Source organism: Musca vetustissima, unplaced genomic scaffold (assembly GCF_032173495.1).
Source record: "Musca vetustissima isolate MV318-11 ecotype Yass unplaced genomic scaffold, APGP_CSIRO_Mvet_v1 utg65288, whole genome shotgun sequence".
Classification (NCBI taxonomy): domain Eukaryota; kingdom Metazoa; phylum Arthropoda; class Insecta; order Diptera; family Muscidae; genus Musca; species Musca vetustissima.
The window spans coordinates 140474-164603 of record NW_026878074.1 but is presented as its reverse complement, the minus strand read 5'-3'; the positions used below and the strand labels follow the sequence as shown (position 1 = coordinate 164603).

Here is a 24130-nt window from a genome sequence, read left to right as displayed (position 1 = left end):
TCACATTCTCGCTACGACCAAAGATTATCATCAACACAAAAAAAGGAATTGAAATCCCTTTTTGTCACAAACCTTTGCATCACTTACAATTTCCATCACACCCCCTCAAATTCGCCAAAGAGGAAATGCCACGCCTTTGTCATTTCAAAATTTGACGAATTTTCTATATTCTATCTTCCGAACTGTGCAATTGATACCAAAAAACACAAAACGCTTTGCGATTATTCGACTAGAAAACGAATTAAAAACGAAGAAGAAAAAAAAAACAGCAAATCCCTCCACAAAAATCCTTTTTTTCTACTACAAGTCCTCTAAAGAACACTAACTGAAGCAAAAACAAAAAGAAAAAAAAACAAAAAGAAAAGAATCCCAAAAACAAAACTTGACTGATAGTTTAATTAATTAATAACAAAAACAAAATAAAAATCCTTTTTATAACAACGCCTTGACTAAAGGCAAACTAAAGAAACAACAACAACAAAAAGGAGAACAAAATCCCGGAACACAAACTGAAGCAGGGACTTTTGAATGAATGAACAAGAACTGCAATTGCAAACGTCAAGCCTTTTTGAAACCAGTGATCGATTTCTCCAACAATTCTGCTCCTTGTCCCCGATTTCAGCTGCTTACGGCAATGCTTGAAACAACAACAACTACAGCAACAACATAACTTCTAGTTTGGCCAAATTTAGTAACAACGTTCTTTCCTATCCCACTTGTCCTCCAACTATCCTTTAAGCTTTCCCTTCTACATAAAATAATTCAAATAACACGAAGCTGACAGCTAAGGAAAATCAACAGCATTTATAATCTATTACAAGAAAGAACAACAACAACAAGTGACAAAAATACAACAACAATTATTTTTTACTCGAATCAAATCGAACTAATTTTCTATTACACACAAAACTAATCATAACTAACAACCACAAAACCTACAACTACCACAACAACAACAACAACAATGGGGAACAAATGCTGTAGCAAACGCCAGGACCAGGAACTTGCACTCGCCTATCCAACCGGCTATAAAAAATCCGATTATACCTTTGGCCAAACACACATCAACAACACTGGCCAGAAACACAATAATGGTGGCTCTCTGGATTCCCGCTACACACCCGATCCAAATCGTGGTCCATTGAAAATTGGTGCTAAGGGTGGTGTGGACATAATACGACCGCGTACAACACCAAGTAAGTAATCTTTTTGTTTTTAAAATTCCTTTTTATACCCTTCACCACACTGTGGTACAGGGTATTGTCTTTGTGCATATGTTTGTAACAGGCAAAAATAATCGAGTTAGACCCATGGTTCCTTTTGAGAATATGCATAGAATCACTTTCTGAGTCGATTTATGCATGTCCGTCTGTCCGTCCGTCCGTCCGTCCGTCTGTCCATGTAAAATTGTAAACAAAGTACAGGTCGCATTTATGATCCGAATTGGATGAAATTTGGCATAGGTCACTTATTCGGCCCAAGGACGAACCCTATTGAAATTGGGAAAAATCGGTTCAGATTTAGATATAGCTCCCATATATATATTTAACCGATTTAATGTGAACGGTCCCTATATATCTTTCGATTTGCACGAAATTTGGTACAGCCTAATCATTTAGGTCTAGAATGATGTCTGCCAAGTTTCGTGAAAATCGGTCCAGATTTAGATATAGCTCCCATATATAGTTTCGTCCGATTTCATGTAAATGGTGCCCCAAAGTCCCTATATATCCTTCGATTTGCACGAAATTTGACATAACGTACTGAATTAAGCCTAGAGTGATGTCTGCCAAGTTTCGAGAAAATCGGTCCAGATTTAGATATAGCTCCCATATATAATTTCGTCCGATTTCATGTAAATGGTGCCCCAAAGTCCCTATATATCTTTCGATTTGCACGAAATTTGGCATAACGTACGGAATTAAGCCTTGAATGACGTCTGCAAAGTTTCGTGAAAATCGGTCCAGATTAAGATATAGCTCCCATATATAGTTTCGTCCGATTTCATGTAAATGGTGCACCAAAGTCCCTATATATGATTCGATTTGCACGAAATTCGGTACAGCGTAATGAATTAGGCCTATAATGATGTGTGCTGAGTTTCAAGAAAATCGGTTCAGATTTAGATATAGCTCCCACATATAGTTTCGTCCGATTTAATGTAAATGGTGCACCGAAGTCCCTATATATCTTTCGATTTGAACGAAATTTTGCACAGCGTACTGAATTAGGTCTAGAATGATGTGTGTTAAGTTTCTCGAAAATCGGTTCAGATTTAGATATAGCTCCCATATATAGTTTCGTCCGATTTCATGTAATGGTGCCCCAAAGTCCCTATATATATTTTCATTTGCACCAAATTTGGCATAACGTACTGAATTGGGCCTAGAGTGATGTCTGCCAAGTTTCGAGAAAATCGGTCCAGATTTCTGTATAGCTCGCACATATAGAGCTCACATATTTTAAGTAATTGACGCACCAAGACACCAATAGGAGCAAAACGTTCTGAAATTAGTATAACCTAACCTATGACAAGTTTGCTTGAAATCGCTTAATATTTGGATGGAGCTTCCATATATATTTTCGCATCAAACTCCTCATGTTAGTCAGATTCACATCAAATTTTGCACAACGTACAAAATTGAGCATAGAATTACGTAGTTGCGTTTTCAAGAAGTACAGACATAGCCCAACGTATGACCTATTTATATTTGTTTGAAGTCGATTTACATACTTTGTCGATATATCTAGGTAGATTCACATTAAGATAAATATCACATATATTATTTCATCCAATTTCATGTTAATAGTCCTGTTTAATATACCCATAGTGGTGAAGGGTATCATATAGTCGGCCCCGTCCGACTTTACTACTTTCCTTACTGGTTTTAATCTCAATTTTTGTGTTTTCCTAGATTTTGAAAATCTGTTACACTTTTTCTGGAAACATTTGGATATATTTTCATTTGGATATATTTAAGATATAAAGTTTTGAAAAGAGATAGTTTAATATGAACAAAATATTATGACAGCTTTGAAACCTTGAATACAATTTTGATAACTTATTTATGGGTCCCGCATACCCATAAATAATCAATCTTTTTTGATACAATTCTTTGACATTTCAGTGTCAACATCTCTACCTCTTCGTCCTCCTCTATTCAAATTCAAATTAAGCTCACAACATAGTTAACACGAAAACAAAGTTTTTGGCAACATTTCAAAAATAATTTTCAATATACTGCAACATAACGCAATACAGTTGTATTTTTTGTTTTCTACAGATAACTCCCCCATTTTCTGTCCAATGACCTTTGGCCGTTTCAATATCATCGAAAGAGAACGAAAAAATAATCCACAAAGAACATCCTTTCATAAATCAACCAACCCTTCGTCTCTATCGAGCAACCCTCCAATTTCGGGTTTTTTTAGGTTTCAATGCAATAGCGGCCGGGGCCATCAGCAGCAGCTAACCTTTGTTTTTGTTAATTTCCTTTTAATTGTTCAAGACTGAATATCACGTTTCAGAAAAAAAAACCTAATCAGCATTGCATATCATGCCACCACTTGTCGAACTAGAGACGACGAGACCCCTCACTAAACCAACAAAATCAAAAATCTCAACCAAACAACCACCCACTTAGTCAGCTCTACCCATTCACTAACCCCCACCCACCCGAACACATTGCATTCAGACACTACAGTTTTGTTCTGTTTTCATTTTCCATTGTTATTGGCAGTGGAGGACAACCACGGATAAACAAAACTGGGCAAATGACGACAGTTAAAAATGCACAAAACGCAGGCAGGCATGCAGGCGACCGGACAGACAGTTAGGCAGCCATATACAGTTTGTAATCGAAAAGGCCGTTGTTATTATCAGCAGTGAAAGAGAAACCACAACCAATTGGTTATATTTTTAGTGCAATGCCAGATTTTTGTTTCATTTCATGCCTCATTCTCCGGATGAGCATAAACTCACATTGGGAGAGTAGTTGGAAATTTGAATTTAAATTCGGAGAAAATTACCAACCAACATAATCCCCAAGAGCCAAGAAATACGTCATTGAGATTTCTTTATAAATTGGAGACCCTGCTATTTATACATATAATAGACCTTTGCACCGTCATATATTTAAGGCTCTGGTGCTTTTATTATACCCTTCACCACACTGTGGTACAGGGTATTATGTCGTTGTGCATATGTTTGTAACAGGCAAAAGGAAACGAGATAGACCCATGGTTCCTTTTGAGAATATGCATAGAATCACTTTTTAAGTCGATTTATGCATGTCCGTCCGCAAAGTACAGGTCGCATTTATGATCCGAATTAGATGAAATTTGGCACAGCTCATTTGTTTGGCACAAAGACGAACCCTATTGAAATTGGGAAAAATCGGTTCTGATTTAGATATAGCTCCCATATATATTTTCGTCTGATTTAATGTAAATGGTGTACCAAAGTCCCTATATATCTTTCGATTTCCACGAAATTTGGTATAACGTACTGAATTGGGCCTAGAGTGATGTCTTTTTGTGAAAATCGCAAGATATAGCTCCCATATATAGTTTCGTCCGATTTCATGTAAATGGTGCACCAAAATCCCAAATTTCGTGCAAATCGATATATCTTTCGATTTGGCATAACGTACTGAATTGAGCCTAAAATGATGTGTGCCAAGTTTCGAGAAAATCGGTCCAGATTTAGATATAGCTCCCATATCTATTTTCGTCCGATTTAAGGTAAATTGTACACCAAAGTCCCTATATATCCTCCGATTTTCACGAAATTTGGCATAGCGTACTGAATTGAAATTGTGTGTTAAAGAATCTGTTCAGATTTAGATATAGCTCCCATATGTATTTTCGTCCGATTTTATGTAAAGAGTGCAACAAAGTCCCTATACATCATTCGATTTGCATGAAATTTGGCATAGCGTACTGAATTCATGTAAATGTGTTAAGCAACAAAATCCCAGATTTAGATTTGTATTTTCGTGCAAATCAACAAGATATATCGATTTGCATGAAATTTGGCATAGCGTACTGAATACTGAACGACATGTGTTAAGTTTCCTAAAATGATGTGTGCCAATATATATTTTCGTCCGATTTGAAAATAGTGCACCAAAGTCCCTATATATCCTTCGATTTGCACGATATAGCTACTAAATTAAGTGTATGATGTGAGTTAAGTTTCAGATTTCTATATAGGTTGCTATATATATTTTCTTCCGATTATATGTAAAAGGTGTACCAAAGACCCTATATATCCTAGGATTTGCACGAAATTTGGCATAGCGTACTGAATGAAGTCTAGAGTGATGTTTGTAAATTTTCGGGAAAATGGCTTCAGATTTCAATATAGCTCCCACATATGCATATGTATTCATCCGATTTTATATAAATGGTGCACCAAACACCTATTGTTTCTCCGATTAACCCGAAATTTTGCACAACGTATTGAGACGTGAGACTTGTATGACTCTAAATATGCCCGTATGTAATTAAATCTATCATAGGTTGCAGAAGGACATGAATATGTTCCTTCGAGGGAACGTTGACATGCAATTGTAAGGATACATATGTACAACATACCCCAAGTGGTGAAGGGTATCATATAGTCGGCCCAGTCTGACTTTACAACCAGTATCTTTACCAGTATGGAAAGATACTGGTTGTATATGCCACTGTGAATATTAATAACAACTATTGACTATCTATGCAGAATTGAGTTTTTTCTACCATAATTATTGCCAGTAACTGAAGCCATTCAAAAACCCCTTACATAGTGTTATATATATATATATATTCCTTTTTTTGTTTCAAGAATTGGGGATGTATATATTTGCGTTTTTAGTTCATTGTCGTCTAGCCATTGTTGTTTTTTGCATTTATGATTAAAAATTCGGTTTTTAGAGTTTCTCTACGGCTATAGATAGCTCGTCTGCACGATGCCGTAATTTTAATTATTTTTTTCAGTTTTCCGTCTATGTCTGAGGATTCAATTTTACGAACGAACTGGCATGGCTTGGTTAGGTTGTCGGACTGGTCGGGTTGGGCCAGGCTGGTCTAAGATTAACATATCTATGTAGCAACGTCAACTGCAACAAGAACAACACAAACAGACCAATATTGGCACCAAAATGAATGGTTTCCCATAAATCTGTATTTGTACAAGGTTCCTTGCATTGTGTCGGTTTCATATTGGGATTTTGTTCGCATATCTTATTATTGTTGTTACTGTTACTATGTTTGTCCTTATTCTTGGGTGTGAGTCAGCAACGTACACAGGATTTCATTTGGGGGGGGCCCGGCAGTACAAAATGAAAAAATTCGCTGTTGCAAACATAAATTTACTGTGAAAAAAAATCATTTCGGGTGTGAGTGTATGTGTTTTTTCTGTTATTGCTTTGCTATTGACTTTGATTTAGAAATGGAAATTGCAAAACAGAAAGAGAGAGAGAGCGAAATAAAAAATTATATATCTGAAATAAACATTTAGAGCGAGGACATTTTAAAGAGTTTGTGTTTGTTCGTGGAGACCTATTCTCAGGGTTTCACTATTCAGGGTTGTTAAATAGATGATGTGAATGTCGGCAGCAGCTCTTGTTTATTGCGACTCGAATGATTTGAGAAGAAATATTCTGACATCAAACTCGACTCAGAATCCATACTCAAAGGCTTTATCAACTTTGTATTATTATACAGCTGGCCCAGAACTCGTCTCATTCGCATATTGTTGCAATGAAAAGAGGAAAGTCGCCAAAGAAATATCATCCGGCCTATAGAATATTTTCTCTAGGTGTTTTCTGTGTTGTAAAATCTTCCGTGCGTCCACTATGTCTAGAATGCCTTCTGTTACATATCCAGAACTTCTTCTACACATTCTATTTTGGTTCTAAGTCTTTAAACCTTTCGTGGGGGCTTTATGCACTAGTCTTTGTTGGTTTTTCCGACAGAAAAACTCATGGAACGAAGACTGTCAATAAATCGGAACGTAGTATACCATCTACAGATCTTCTATATATAAATAATATCTTCAATACATAGAATGAGTATATAGGTCTTCTAAATATCGATTAAGTTGATATGACTTCTATACATAGAATTCCGTATAAAAGTCTTCTAGACCTAGAAGTTTAAATGATTATGCGGAAAATACCTTGTATAGATCTTATACGCGGAGAAACCCAGTTCTTCTATAAATGGAATACCGCCTATAAGTCCTCTCTACATTTTGGGTCCTCATAATGTAAATGTATGTGTCTTTAATATCTTTGTTATATGTATGTAACAGACAAAAAGAAACGAGGTAGACCCATGGGTCCTTTTGAGAATATGCATAGAATCACTATCTGAGTCGATTTATGCATGTCCGTCCGTCTGTTGGTGTTAAATTGTAAACAAAGTACAGGTCGCATTTATAATCCGATTTGGATGAAATTTGGCACAGCTCATTTGTTTGGCCCAAGTACAAACCCTATTGAAATTGGGAAAAATCGGTTCAGATTTAGATATAGCTCCCATATATATTTTCGTCCGATTTAAAGTAAATAATGACCAAAGATCCTATATATCTGCCGATTTGCACGAAGTTTAGTATAACGTAATGAATTGAGCCTAGAATGATGTCTGCCAAGTTTCGTGAAAATCGGTCCAGATTTATATATAGCTCCCATATATAGTTTCGTCCGATTTTATGTAAATGTTGCACCAAAGTCCCTATATATCCTTCGATTTGTACCAAATTTGGCATAACGTACTGAATTGAGCCTAGTAATTTTGAAAAATTATGTTTCATGTAAATGGTGCACCAAAGTGTGTTTTGGGCCTAGAGCGATGTCTGCCATGTTTCGAGAATCGGTCCAGATTTAGATATAGCTCCCATATATATTTTCGTCCGATTTAATGTGAATGGTGCACTAAAGTCCCTATATATCTTTCGATTTGCACGAAATTTGGCACAGCGTAATAAATTAGGTCTAGAATGATCTGTGTTAAGTTTCGTGAAAATCGGTTCAGATTTACATATAGCTCTCTTATATAACATGTTTATGGATCCAGTTTCATTTTACTGTTGAATATACCAAAAGTGGTGAAGGGTATCATATAGTCGGCCCCGTCCGACTTTACTACTTTCCTTACTGGTTTTAATTTGTCTTTAATGTATGAAAACCCTTCCATCATACATTTACTACGTAGCCTTCCAAATTCAATTACAATGTAAGCATAAATGCTCATTAAAATTATGCCCCATTAGAGTTTTTTTTTTTTTCTACATCGCTTTCGAAAAATAGACTTTGCGAAAATCACAAATTAATTCACTTTCCCCGTTCACCGTTTTTTAATGAAATTTTCATAACAATTTTAATTTAACTGCCATTCATTCCATTACACAATTTAACCTGACTTGTAACATTCACTGGGATAACTCTAGCAAATCACGAGTGACAGATAGCGTCAGTGCCAAAATTGTAACGAAAATATACTTACACACACTCATGCTCACTAATATCATTTTTATTCCTCTTGCTCGCATCTATACCAATGTCCTAGCCACTAGACGTATCAAAATATTCATCTATCTTATGAGAAAACATTCACCTGCACATAGCCACTTTCAAATGAGACTTCAAATTCACATCTGTGTTTCCATCCCTCACCCTCCTCCTGCCAAAAAATATTTCTTTCTTGACTGCAAAACTTTATAAATTATCTTATGAAATGTTCCTAAACTAATTTCCTTTTAATTTTGTGTTAAATTTCCTTTTTCTGCAGCCGGTGTTCCAGGCGCTGTGGTGGCTGGTGGTGTTCCCAAACGACGTGTCGTTGTGGCTTTATATGATTACAAGTCGCGTGATGAATCGGATTTGAGCTTTATGAAGGGAGATCGTATGGAGGTAATTGACGACACAGAATCCGACTGGTGGCGTGTTGTGAATTTGAGTACACGGCAAGAGGGTTTGATACCGCTGAATTTTGTGGCCGAGGAGCGAAGTGTCAACAGTGAAGAGTAAGTAACAGCATCTGTTCAAACATACCCACGCACAAACACATTCATATTTATCTATTTTGTTTTTGGTCGCCTTTAGCTGGTTTTTCGAAAATGTTCTACGCAAGGAGGCAGACAAACTGCTGCTGGCCGAGGAGAACCCACGTGGCACATTCCTGGTGCGACCCTCAGAACACAATCCAAATGGTTTTTCATTATCCGTAAAAGACTGGGAAGATGGTCGAGGTTATCATGTTAAACATTATCGTATAAAGCCTTTAGATAATGGTGGCTATTACATAGCAACCAATCAGACGTTCCCCTCCCTACAAGCTCTAGTTATGGCCTATAGCAGTAAGTAAAATACAAAAAATACATTACCAAAATGCTGTTACTAATGATTTTATTTTTCTTTGTCAGAAAACGCCTTGGGTCTCTGCCATATATTATCGCGACCCTGTCCCAAGCCACAGCCACAAATGTGGGATTTGGGACCAGAGTTACGCGATAAATACGAAATACCCCGTTCCGAAATACAATTGATACGTAAATTGGGCCGTGGTAACTTTGGTGAAGTGTACTATGGTAAATGGCGCAACAGTATCGATGTGGCTGTGAAGACACTACGTGAAGGTACCATGTCGACACAGGCCTTCCTTCAAGAAGCTGCCATTATGAAAAAGTTCCGCCATAATCGTTTGGTTGCACTTTATGCGGTTTGTTCGCAGGTTTGTAGAAATTGTGTGACGCTCACACAAACACACACACAAGAAAAAGTTTTGTTTTTGCTTTTCTTTCGTTTGGTTTGTTCATCTAATAGTTTAATAGAGTGTTGGTTCGTTTGTCTACTGCTCTGGCAGTCAACTGTGTCACTACTGGGTATTTAGGTGGGAATTAAAAAGTTTCTTTTGCATGTGACTCTATTTCAGCCACAAATTGTTTGAACTATTAAGTGCTAAGTAGTATTAAAAAAAGTATCATTGTTGGTTTCCTTGGTTTTTACTTTTCAAAGGAAGTTAGTTTTTTATAGGTCATAGGTTGCGAACAAAAAAGGACAAAAATAATAATTTAACATCGAAAGTTTGAGGGAAACCGACATCTTTAATTGAATGCCTAAAATGCTATATAAGAGAGCCGTACTTCAAACAAATCAAATATGTTTTAAATGTCCACCTTATGGTGGAAGATATAAAAATTCGGCTTAACGTCATTTTTAATCGTTTTTTTTATACATTTGTCCATAGGGGTATAATTAGCTAATGAGAACATTCAATATTATCCACTGGAACAGACACCCTGTTCAATTCTCAGGTCCGCGTTTGGCAGGTCAGAATGTTATTCCTTTCACATATTAGCTTACCACTACCAGGGACTTATTTTTCATACATCACCTCTTATCGCATACAGAAGAGACGGAATGTGTGTATAATATTTTCTGTAGGCGTTTTCTGTGTCATAAAATCCTACGTTTGTCCCCTATGTCTACAAGACCATCTATGGCTCTACTATATATGTAAGAACTTGTTCTAGACATTCTATGGGGGTTCTAACTCTTTAATTCTTCCGTGTGACCATATTTGAATTTTCTATGAACGGATATATCACAGCAAAACTCATAGAACTTATATGCTCCGAAGACTGTCAATAAGGGTCTTCTATGCATTAATATCATCTATAGGTCTTATACACATGGTAAGAATATATAGGTCTCCCAAATATCAAATTAAGTGATATGTTTTCTATACATAGAATTCCGTATAAATGTATTTTAGATATAACAGTTAATATGACAATATGAAAAGAAATACACAGAAAGAATACATTTATGGCTTTTTAATATTTTCTTCTATGCATAACCATAATGTTCAAATTCGATTTTATAGAAGAACTAATATATGTATGCATGTCCGTCCTTTTGTTCACGATAAATTATAAACAAAGTACAGGTCGCATTTATCATCCGATTTGGATGAAATTTGGCACGGCTCATTTATTTGGTATAAGGACAAACCCTATTGAAATTGGGAAAATCGGTTCAAATTTAGATATAGCTCCCATATATATTTTCGTCCGATTTAAGGTCAATGGTACACCAAAGTCTCTATATATCTTTCGATTTGCACGAAATTTAGCACAGCGTACTGAATTGAGTCTATAATGATATGTTCTAAGTTTCGTCAAAATCGGCTCATATTTAGATATAGCTCCCAAATGGTGCACCAAAGTCCCTAAATATCTTTCGATTTGCACGAAATTTGGTGCAGCACACTAAATTATGTCTAGAATGATGTGTGCTAAGTTTCGTGAAAATTGGTTCAGATTTAGATATAGGTCCCATATATATTTTCGTACGATTTAATGTAAATGGTGAACCAAAGTCCCTATATATCTTTCGATTTGTACGAAATTTGGTGCAGCACACTAAATTAAGCCTAGAATGATGTGTGCTAAGTTTCGTGAAAATCGGTTTAGATTTATATATACCTCCCATATATATTTTCGATATATATATGTCCCTAAATATCTTTCGATATGAACGAAATTTGGCATAGCATACAGAATTGAGCCTATAATGATGTGTTCTAAGTTTCGTGAAAATCGGTTAAGATTTACATATGGCTCCCATATGTATTTTCGTCCGATTTAATAGATGCACCAAAGTTCTTACATATTTTTCGTTCAATTTCATGTCAATGTTCTTTCGAAAAGGCAACGTCATTTAGGAGACTATGTAAAATATACCCAAAGTGGTGAAAGGCATCATATAGTCGGCCCAGTCCGACTTTTCTACTTTCCTTACTGGTTTACACATTCGCTTTAAAATGTATTCCAGAGAACATCATAAACGATTTGTTGGAATATAAGCCATTAAAAGAACTTTTATTGAAAACATATAATATTTAGAAGAGTTTGTGTATCAAAGGTATTCCCTTCTAAAGGTGGACATTCGAATGTAATATCTCGTATATATTACTAGACCACATTGGATATACTTATATTATTCAAAACAAGTTTAGGTCATTATATGGTCTTTCATTGTATATAATATATTTAAATTATTCAGGACAGTTGCACTCAAAACATTTATTCTATAACAATCTTAACACCTACTATAACATCTTGTATTAGTTGAAAGAAAATATTCGGAATAATAGATCTTTAATCCTGTAAAATATTTATCGAGCCTTAGAAGTTATTATATTCTACGCAAGTCCTTTAAAACGACATCAGAAGACCTTTTAAATGGTCTATTAATGCATATAATTTTAGAATTTTTTTTTACAACTCAGGACCATTTTGATGATTTCATCTTCTTTCTAGTTATGTCAACTCTATTCCCTTAAAAGAGTTGTACATAATAGTTAAACATTTCAATTTGTTTTTTATTTTTTTTAACTTTATTATTTATACAAATATACTAATATTGTTTTTTTTTCACATTTCAGGAAGAACCAATTTACATTGTACAGGAATATATGTCCAAAGGAAGTCTTTTAGATTATTTACGCGAAGGCGATGGTCGCTATTTACATTTCGAAGATCTCATTTATATAGCAACACAAGTAGCCTCAGGTATGGAATATTTAGAATCGAAACTGTTAATACATCGTGATTTGGCGGCACGTAATGTTCTCATCGGCGAGAATAATGTTGCGAAAATATGTGATTTCGGTTTGGCGCGTGTCATAGCCGACGACGAATACTGCCCGAAACAGGGTTCACGTTTCCCCGTCAAATGGACAGCACCCGAGGCCATTATCTATGGTAAATTTTCAATAAAATCTGATGTCTGGTCATATGGTATACTGCTAATGGAATTGTTTACATACGGACAAGTGCCATATCCCGGTATGCATAGTCGTGAAGTTATTGAGAATATCGAGAGGGGCTTCCGTATGCCCAAGCCAACGAATCATTACTTCCCCGATAATATCTATCATTTGCTGTTACAATGTTGGGATGCGGTGCCGGAGAAGAGGCCAACATTTGAATTTTTAAATCATTACTTTGAATCGTATTCGGTGACGTCTGAGGTGCCCTACAGAGAGGTGCAAGATTAGGATAAGTTCATAAATATACAATATTTAGGTATATTACTATAAGTTTATATAAGCCTACCTAAAACAAAACAACAAAAAATACAAAAACCACATACATACATATAATTCTAAAAACAAAAAAACCAACACATTTTCTTATTTTCTTTATTAAATAGAAATGTAATCATTTATTTTAATTTTCCTTAAACTTTTTGTTAGATTAAAAGTATATAATTGCTCTAATGTTTACCTTTTTGTGTACTGAAAAGAAAAACTAAACAAAATAGTCTTAGTTTTAGTTTAGAATTTTCTATTTAGGTCTTATTTTTTTTCAAATTCTAAGGAAATATTTCATTTCATAAGTGTGGTCCCTCCTTATTGTTCATTTTTTTATACCAGCTATACCAAAATCTTTATGGAAATGATGAATTTATTTATTTTCTTTTCCCTTATGAAAAAACAAAGATCCCAAATCAATAAAAAATCGCATACAATAATAACAATATACATGTATATTTACAAATATAACAAAATTACAAATATGGAAATGAAAAGTAAAATAAAAAAAATCACAATGCCCAGCTGAGCTAAAATTTTTTATAACAGTCTAGAACCAAAAATAAAAAAAACAACAACAAATAAATATTTAACAAAATAAACATACACCAAGCTTAACAATAATTGAAAATTTATTTATTTCTTTTTATGTATAAAATAATTGACAAATCACAGAGGTTTGCTTTAAACGGAGATTTTTAAAATAAGCAAAAGAATATTACAATGATAACAGCAAACCTTGAGAGCAGAGATTCTCTGCGAACAAAACAAACAACACAAAAGCTTTTTTTTTCAAATAATAGCTATTTTAAATTTTTTATAATAAATAAAATCACAATGCAGCTATTTTGTATAAGTAAAACTAATAAATCACCAGGCCATAGTCACACAATCAAATAATCCCACAAAGTTCAGTTGTATTCAATTTTTATATATTTTAAGTGATTCAATATCAAACATCCGAAAATTGTTGTTATTTTGTAAAGAACCTTCTAAAATCCATTGATTTTGTTCGGCCTTTGTTTATATTAATTTTGAAAAATTTTTGAAACAAAAATGATCTGTATCGAATTGTTAGACTTTTTAGGATGTAGAATTCTTTATAAAGCCTAAGGACTTTTTAGCATTCTATTGTGAAACGAAGTAAGGAAATCTTAGCAATTTGAATTCATAACTGTATGAAAAATACATCAGAAATTATATTGTCAATAAAAACATTGTATTTCTTCAATGGCTGATGAAGCGGTAGCGTCTCGTCCTTCGTCTCGCATAAGGAAATGATTAGGTTCTCTTTCTTAGCTGTACTAGGAGTTCGTTTGTTGTCTCCTTTGTGAAATGATTTCTGCACCTATTCATATACGATAACATTATAACCTTCCAAAGAATTTGGGATTAGACCCCGTGAATTTATATGCGATTCCGTAATTGGTTATAAATAGTTATGTACATCATTTGAATTGTATTTTATAGCCATTTCTATGCGTTGGTAGATTGTACTATGATGTGGTAGAACCCCAAGGGTCTTTCTTAGAAATAAGGCCATGTAATCACGTTATTTCTACAACTCAAAATGGCTCGACTTTAAGCCATTTATAAGACATTAATTTGATTTCATTTTTATTTACAATAGCCTGTCAAGACTCATTTGACTTGACACTATATTTTCACTAAAATGTTTGGATTCACAATTTAACTGTACTAGGGGCTTCTTTGTGGATCAAGATAGATCATTTCACAATTCCTTATAAACAACAAATAAAATCCTTTTTCGTGTGCGACAATTTAACTGGGGAGTGAGAGGAGAATTATCGTAGGATGCTTTCCTGGCAAAGACAGAAAGATAATATTTCTTCAATTAAATCGATAAGTGAATTGACCTGTCTTAATAGACTCTGGATATTGTCATCAAGAGTTAGGAAAAATGCCCTACTCGTGTTATATGTACGGTTTCAACTAGGACTCAATTAAATCGATAAGTGAATTGACCTGTCTTAATAGACTCTGGATATTGTCATCAAGAGTTAGGAAAAATGCCCTACCCGTGTTATATGTCCGGTCTCACTAAGACTCATCCATGTTCCTAAGTGTAAAAAAGGCTTGAATACAGTCGTTAACTATATTGCAAACTGTACAACATTGACTTCCAATCCTTGGAAAGATCATGTTTTTAGGGGACCGAAAATGGTTGGTATTTAGAAGAATTCTCTGAAATCACTGATACACGGTTAATTCCTTCGAGAATCTTCCCCCACATATCCGCGACTGATTATCTTATTTTAGACAAGATGAATTTCTATATATTTCAATAAAGTTTCATGTCGAAACTGTTATACAAAGTTCGCATAGTATAACAGTTTCGACAGGATGAGAACGGTATAAGGCATATGTTTCCGTTTTGTGAATTTATATACAGGTGTTATTCTTTCAAAAGATGTTAAATCGTTTTATAGACAAAATAAATGTAATATATAAACGATATTCGCAGATTAAGGTAGTCTCTCTCAAAAATACCATATTTTCGATTTAGCAATTTGTGTACAATAGGATATGAAATTAAATTAAACAAAGGCTCGATAAAAATGAAATAATTGAAAAGGCAGACAATTAGGCAAATACATACAAAAAATGCTGTTATATTTTGTTTCCACTTTTTTGGTATTTACATATATATATTTGCTTTGTTTCGTTGTTGTTAATTGTATTACAATGACATTTTGTAAGAATGATATATTGTTTGTATTTATATTTGTATTCCCTAACCACGCCATTCTATGAATTGTATGACATTTTTTTTTCTAAATTAAAAAGAGAATAATAATAAAAAAAGTTATATATACATAGTAGATATACATATATAAAATAAATATTAACAAACAATTTATATTATTATTGTAATACCACACATACAAAAATATATACATCTACATCTAAAGAAAGAAATCGAAATATGTAAATTAATTTAACTAAGAAACAAAATCGAATTCTAATTTCTACAAACAAGAATATAAATGAAATGAAACGAAATTAGTTAAGGCTAAACAACATTTAATACAATTCATACCATAAACAATAACAAAAAGTAAGCATTGAATTTTCATATGATGATTTTTTTTTTCTTTCGAAGAATTTTGTAAATCCCTCCCATTGTTATAAGTAATTTGTTTTGAGACTAATTTCATTACCCAGTGAATAGTATATTTGAAATGTTAATTGCAATTTTGCAAAGGAAAGCAAATATTTGTTGATGCAAAAAACAGAAAAAAAGAAGAACACGAAAAATACAAACAAAACGCGACGAAACCAATCCAATTGAAGGCATTTAATAAGAAATATTTAAACAAATTAACACAAATAAAAATGATATTTAATTTTCAATTAAAACAATGCATCTAATGGATTTCTTTACAGATAACAATCCCAGTCCCCCTAACACTTTACAATTAAAAAAGTATTACAATTAAAAAAAAAAAAAAACAAAAACGACAACAAATCTTACAGAACAAACCAAAAATGACAAAAAAGAAAGCATTTATATTCCGCCCCTCCTCTATGTTTAAACCAAAATAACACCCTTCCCCCCAAACTATATATTATAACAACAATAAAATATCTAGTTTTTCCTCTCTCTTAATTTAAGTAACATATATTTAATTATAAAAACAAAATTGAATATTGAATTTATGTATTTATCCTTATACATATACTGAGTGTTTTTATTTTTGTTTAATGTATAAATCATTGATCATAATTCCTACCAAGTGCTTTAGTTAAGAAAAAATAAAATAAAACATGTAAGGTAAAACATACAAATTTATATATATAAACACCCACAAAATTACATTACACCACATTCATTTATCATTAGGCATCACAGTGACACTCTCTCGCTCACACACACACACACATCCATATATACGTACATACACATATATTTATACTTAGATCCCTGTAAATGAAATAAATAAATTATATGGAAAATAATTTTCAATTAATTTTAGTATTTACAAAAAATAAATTATATTAATTCTAAAATTTCGCTATTTTGTTTATAAAAAGAAAACCATCTAAATTCCCTCCCTCTACGTAGATATGCTTACGATTATTTTCATAATTATTTACTCGAATTTCTAACGAAACACATTCATTAGTTCCGTTCCAGAACCTATAAGAATCTACTAAATTTACAAGTTTTGGAACTTTTTACTCGAAAACCGTTCCTGAACCTACACAAGTGGTAAAACATTGAATCAAATTTAAGAGAACACAAAACAAAATGGCGTTCTCTTTGTAAACTTTTTACTCGAGAAATTTTGCCGAGTAAAAATGGTAAACAGGAATGCCTACTTCTGATTGGCAGTTATGTTGATTTTGAAGTATTGCCATCTAATTTTGGCATATTTACTAGATTTTGCCGAGTAAAAATGGTAAACAGGAATGCCTACTTCTGATTGGCAGTTATGTTGATTTTTAAGTATTGCCTAATTTTGGCATATTTACTAGATTTTCGTTCCCGGACTTTTCAAATTATTTGGTACTCTGAGAGCGGTTTTGAAATGTTCTCCTTTTACTAGCTTTACAATTGAAAAAGTACTGGAACAGACCAATTGTTTGATTTGTGAAAATAATATCGATTGTTTTTAGAAATATTTTTAAATTTCCCTTTTTATACCCTACACAACTATGTTGTCAGGGTATTATAGCTTTGTCAGACCCAAAAGTTTGTAACTCCGCGAAATATTTGTCCTAGACCCACCTTTAAGTATACCGATAGTCAAATCACGACTAGCTGAGTCGATCTAGAAATGTGTGTCCGTCCGTCTGTCCATTATAATTTGTAAACACCATACAGGCCACAGTTATGGACCAATCTTCACGAAATTTTGCATGTAGGATGGGTTCTGGCCAATGAAGACCCCTATTGTTTTTGGTAAAGATCGGTTAATATTTAGGGGATGAAATGGACCAAAAACTAAATTTTTGTCGGTTTTTCTGGACGCAGTTATGGCTCGAACATCGTGAAATTTTACATGGAGAAGGGGATCGGGCCTAAGAATAAGCATGTCTGTTTTGGTGAAAATCGGTCAATATTTAGCGGGACACATATTTTACAAGGTGAAGGGGATCTGACCAAATACTTACAGCGGCTGTCAAATAAACCAAAACCTAAAGTGACCAATTTTTTATTTTATGGCGTAAAATTCACTTCAAGAAAAAACATTTTGGAAAATATGCAAAACTTAGAAAGTGGACTTGTTGATCTATAATCGGTAAAAAGGGTGTAAATATCACGAAATATTGGCAAGCTTAGAATATAGAACCGCCGAAAGTTAGCTTTTCGTGGTAGTTGTGTAGGGTATCATATGGTCGGCCCCGTCCGACTATACTGCTCCGCTCACTGATTTTAATATTTCAGTTGTGTTTTGTTTCAGAATTCTTCGTTCCAAAATTGAAAATCATTTAAATAAATTAAATTAGGGACATTATTGACAAATATTGAATAGATAATTAAAATTGTTAAATCTTTTCACACAATCCTAAACACATACAATATCTAGGTATGTGTATGCCATAATTCAGTCAGTATCGCTTTAAATGATAAAATTTATTTTAAACTGAAATTTAATTATAATTATTCTTATTTCTTTATGTTATATTATCTTTAGAAATAATTTCCAATAAATTTGTTTTCGAATATTTTATTTAACCCTTCTGAGGCTATTTATAAGATTTGTTTAAACAAATTTGAATATTCTATTATTTCGAAAAAAAACACATTGATGTAAAAAATTTATTTTTATACCAATTCCCTTTTTGATTGTTATTTTCTTTTTTTTCTAAAAATGGACCTTCTCTAATTGTTCATTTCCATGGAATGTCACATAAATCCCATTCTAGTTCTTAGTCCATTTAACCAAATTTATTATAATAATAATTATATATTAAATACATTTTTTAATTTAAGATTTTTTATGCCAAATTTAAATGTTTTTTTTTTCTTAAAAAAAATCCCAATTTTTTGTTAGCCATAAGTGTAAAGAACCATATAACAACAGAATATCAAATAAAATTATAAGAAAATAAATAATATATAAAAAAAATTGTAATTTTTTATTTGTTTTAATTTAGAGATTTTTTTTAATTGGCAATATTATTGAATTTTGTTTAATGTCTTGATTAATTGGTAAGTTGTAGTTATTTTAAGATTTTGAAATTAATATTTTTAGTATATAAAATTGGATGGATATACAGTGGCTTGTAAAAAGGGTACGAATGTTGGTACAGTTTTTTTTTTTAATTTTTTATACCCTCCACCACAGTATGGAGGGTATATTAGTTTTGTTTTTCCGTTGGAATGTTTTATGATTTTGAAATTAATATTTTTGTATATAAAATTCCGGATATACAGTGGCTATAAAGTATATATATATATATTCTTGATCAGCGTAAAATTCTATGACGATATAGCCATGTCCGTCTGTCTGTTGTAATCACTCTAGCGTCTCAACGAATTGAGATAGATCACCAAAATTTTGCATAGATTCGTCTCTTGTCTGCAGACAGGTCAAGTTCGATGTTAAGCTCTATCGGTCCACGTTTAGGCATAGTTCCCATATAAGGGTACCCACCAATTTTCGGTAATTTGCCGTTCTTGAGCGTGTTTTTCAACCGAATTCGCTGAAATTTGCTACATTGGGTTCTTATTGGGTACTAAATCTCTCAACAGGTCAATTTTTTCTGGTACCCCCGTACCCCCCATACACCTTAATTTTTGGTATTTTGGGGTTCTTGAGCGCGATTTTCACCCGAATTCACTGAAATTTGCTACATTGGGTTCTTATTGGGTACTAAATGTCTCCAATTATAAATATAGGACCACTTTTTCTAATAGCCCCAAATTAAACGGTACCTCCAAATTTTCAGTATTTTGGGGGTTTGATTGTATTTTTCCGGCGAATTAGCAGTAATTTAGTATTTTGAGTTCTTAATAGGTTCCAAATCTCTCCACAAAAAATTATGAACATAGGTCCATTTTTTCCCCAATTTTCGGTATTTTAGTTTCTTGATCGCGTTTTTCGACCAATTTGCTGCAATTTGCAATCTCCCTACCAAAAATTATTAATATTGGTCCCCTTTTTGGGGTAGTCCCCATATAATCCCCTTTTTTATATTAAAATAGTTATCTGATTTGTTCCGCGTTTTGAGTTTGGTACTAAGACTCTATTATACGCCCATGTGCTGCATTTCGAGTTTGCTCGAATGTGAAACATTTTCCCAAATTTGGTGTGCTCCATTCCGAATTCCCAAAAAAATATTGGGAATATAATTCGAGCACATATAGCCTTGTGGATTGAAAACGAAATGAGATCGTACGTGTTTTTCTGAGCACGTACAAGTTAAAAAAGAACGCTGAAGTAATATTTAACGTGTTTTTACAATATTTATTTAAAAAATAAAGTATTTACATTAGTTTTTATAGTAAAATTAAAGAAAATAAAAAAGGGCTCATTTTATCAAAAACAGCGCGTAACATTTTTGAGATCAATCTGGAAACTCAACCACCAAATAAAAATAGAATCTATAAAAATCTACTTTTAAAATTTCCAATAATCCTTTTAATAAAGTTTCTTGCAGATGTGTGCCCTTTATTATATCGATGTTGACAAGATCCATGCTCCACTTGTCATGGCTGGATCCTGGTCTGCAGCTGTCCACAGCTTCCACACGCTTTGTCTTCCAGGACTTTCATTACTCTCCACAATATTTTACACATTGTTGTGCGATCAACACTTATATTTGAATCATTTGCCACTACCCTCTGAAACCCACCCAAGCCAGAAATCTTTGCTGCTAACTGCAGGCTTTCGGGAATGGTACATTTGTGTATGAAAGGACCAACTTCTCTCAAAATATCCATAAATGCTTATTTTAACACGTTCCAGTATCATTAGACTTTTTCTGGTAGAAACCAGGGCAATTAATAAGCCAGCAAGCATATGTTTTCTTAATTTTGTTGTTAAACAAATTGCAAATTCCAATGAAACATATGTTTTTTTATTGAACACATTTCGTAACATATTGAACACAGCTATGCTTTCGAGTCGCACTTTCGCTTGAAATTGAGCACACCATTTTGCACAACATGGGAATTTAAAAAAGTATGGGAATTCAAAAACTCTCGGAACTCTGGAGGATAGCGAGATAAAAACATAGAACGTAAGGTTCGATAATGAACTATAGCCACATTAGACCTAGCCCCTGTGTGGAGGTTCCAGAAGGAGTGGACCGATATTCCCCATCTTCGAATTTGAATTAAGTTTGGAAGAAATAATAAGATGGGCAAAGTTTGGATGAAATTTTAATTTACTGAAACGGATTTGGTCCAATGGGGTCTAGAACCAATATTTAAATAGCCACAAGGCTGAGGGTATAATTATCCATTAAAAAATTCTGAAATTTATATTATGGTTTACATAATCCGTGTTTAGAAATGTGTATAGGTCCACTTTTTGGTATGTTCCCTATATTTTCATTTCTAGTACCTGACAGTATATCTATGGTGGAGGGTATCCAAAGTTCGGCCCGGACGAACTTAACGCTTTTTCACTTGTTTTTATCTCGGGATGGCATCCGTAATAATTCCTATAAAAATTATCCGTCCTCGTTTTGAAAATTTCGGTATGTTCAAAGTCCTAGACCATTTTTTCCAGCAGGGAATTTATATTTTTATACTTCGTTTTCTTCTGGCAGTTCCGTTAGATATTTTGAATGTGCACCTCACGGGAGAGGGAATAAAAAGTTCGATGAGGCACGACATTTTTACTTGTTTCTACTTACTTTACCTGTCATTTTAATGAAATAATAATAAATTATGGTTTTTTAATTATTTGTTATCTTGTAATTCAGTTTATTTAAAAATGATATAAATGATATATAAAAATGATATTGAATTTAATCAATTCTCTGTATGAGTATCGGCATAGAAATCAAAGATTATTTATATTACTAGAATCAAATGTTATTTGGAATATGTTTGTTTGAGTATGGTAATAAAATTGTAATATTTGTTATAATTTCTATTATAGTATGTCGACCAAGAAATTTTTATTTATTTTTATTTCATTACATTCTGGACACTAATTTCACAAGAAAAGGTTTCACAATATAAATATGTCATTGGCATTTAAAAAGCGTTAAAAAAAGAAGAAAACACTCCTAGACTAATTTAAATTCCGATCCATTTTATTTGCATTTTTTTTCTAGAAGATCTTATAAAATAAACAAATTAATTTTTTTACAACTCTCCAAAAGAAAGGAAGAAAAAACAATGTACCCCTAAAAATAGTAAATAATTTTTAATGTAAACAGAAATGAATAACATAAAAAATAAATGGAATTATAAAAACGCATTTCTATCTATAAAAAAAAACACAAAACGCAATATTTTGTTAATAAAAATACACACCCAATAAAATAAATTATAACGCAATCATACATAGTAAGTAAAAAAACAGATTAACGAAATAAACATTCATATAAAATAAAACAAACTAAAAGGAAATGTTAAATTTATTATAACAACAAAATAATATAACAAATTTTTAATGAAAGCAAATAAATAAAAAACATTACACTAAAAAAAAACTTAAATAAAAAACAATAATCACTGATGATAATGAAATGGTGAATCCATATAATATGGCATTGGTGCTAAGCAACAACATTTATTAATTAAAACCAAAAATGATGTATTTATAAAAAGGTATTTAATTTTTTTATATAAAACTAACAATCATCATTTTTTATAATTTCAAAAAAAAAAAAAAACAAAAACTCAACCATGCTATTATTATATGACTTTTCTCAATTTCATATTATTATTTTTTTTTTTCTTTTTTTCTACAATATCTTTTAGCGTAGTTGGTAATATATTAATAAAAAAATGGCAACAAAATCATATAAAAGTAATTAATAATAAAAACGATACATTTAACAAAATTTTGTACATAATTACTTCTTTTATATAAATAAATATAAAAAAATAGTAATAATAAAAAAAAAACAAAATAAAAATAATAATTATGAACTAATCTATAAGACAATGACGAATATAAAGATTGACATGATGATGATAAATAATGAAAATCATAAATTTAGCTGAACCCCCCTAATGTATAAGTGTATAATTAATAACTGACAAATTATTATTATATATAAAAAAATTAATAATTAATTAAAATTACAAAAAAAGGAAAATGTGTGTTTTATTTGAAATGCATTTTGAACTGAAAATGCTAATTCCCCAAATAACAGTAACACCAAATTTTAGGTAATTTGAGGATATCGGTATGTTCATGGATTCAAGTCGAACTTTCCAACCTGGGAGTCTGTTGTTTGATATTTCGAATTTTTCTGGCAGTAATTCACCACGGCATAGACTCATATAAAAGCGCCGTCGAATTTAAGTATGTATACCCTTCAACACACTGTGGTACAGGGTATTATGTCTTTGTGCATATGTTTGTAACAGGCAAAAAGAAACGAGATAGACCCATAGTTCCTTTTGAGAATATGCATAGAATCACTTTCTGGGTCGATTTATGCGTGTCCGTCTGTTGGTGTTAAATTGTAAACAAAGTACAGGTCGCATTTATAATCCGATTTGGATGAAATTTGGCACAGCTCATTTGTTTGGCCCAAGGACGAACCCTATTGAAATTGGGAAAAAATCGGTTCAGATTTAGATATAGCTCCCATATATATTTTTATATATATAAATGGGGCACCAAAGACCCTATATATCTGTCGATTTGCACGAAATTTAGTATAACGATTTGCACCAAATTTGGCATAACGTACTGAATTGAGCCTAGAACGGTGTCTGCCAAGTTTCGTGAAAATCGGTCCGGATTTATATATAGCTCCCATATATAGTTTCGTCCGATTTCATGTAAATGGTGCATCAAAGTCCCTATATATCTTTCGATTTGCACGAAATTTGGCATAACGTACTGAATCGAGCCTAGAGTGATGTCGGTCA

At 32.7% G+C, this 24130-nt stretch overlaps 1 protein-coding gene across 1 annotated transcript; it reads left to right on the top strand.

Moving 5' to 3' along the window:
• Positions 1 to 935: 935 nt before the first annotated feature.
• Positions 936 to 13133, top strand: LOC133322859 (tyrosine-protein kinase Src64B). Its single transcript, XM_061531813.1, has 5 exons — positions 936 to 1196; positions 8782 to 9016; positions 9096 to 9349; positions 9416 to 9723; positions 12442 to 13133. The coding sequence occupies exons 1-5, from the start codon at positions 965 to 967 to the stop codon at positions 13054 to 13056; spliced, it is 1644 nt and encodes a 547-aa protein (XP_061387797.1). The 5' UTR covers positions 936 to 964; the 3' UTR covers positions 13057 to 13133.
• The last annotated feature ends 10997 nt before the right edge of the window (positions 13134 to 24130 follow it).

What these genes read in the sequence shown, in the direction of transcription:
- LOC133322859 (XM_061531813.1), top strand. Translation starts at nt 965, where the DNA reads ATGGGGAACAAATGCTGTAGCAAACGCCAGGACCAGGAACTTGCACTC. An exon ending in ACGACCGCGTACAACACCAA is followed by an intron (nt 1,197 to 8,781) that starts GTAAGTAATCTT and finishes CTTTTTCTGCAG; the next exon opens with CCGGTGTTCCAGGCGCTGTG. An exon ending in CGAAGTGTCAACAGTGAAGA is followed by an intron (nt 9,017 to 9,095) that starts GTAAGTAACAGC and finishes GGTCGCCTTTAG; the next exon opens with CTGGTTTTTCGAAAATGTTC.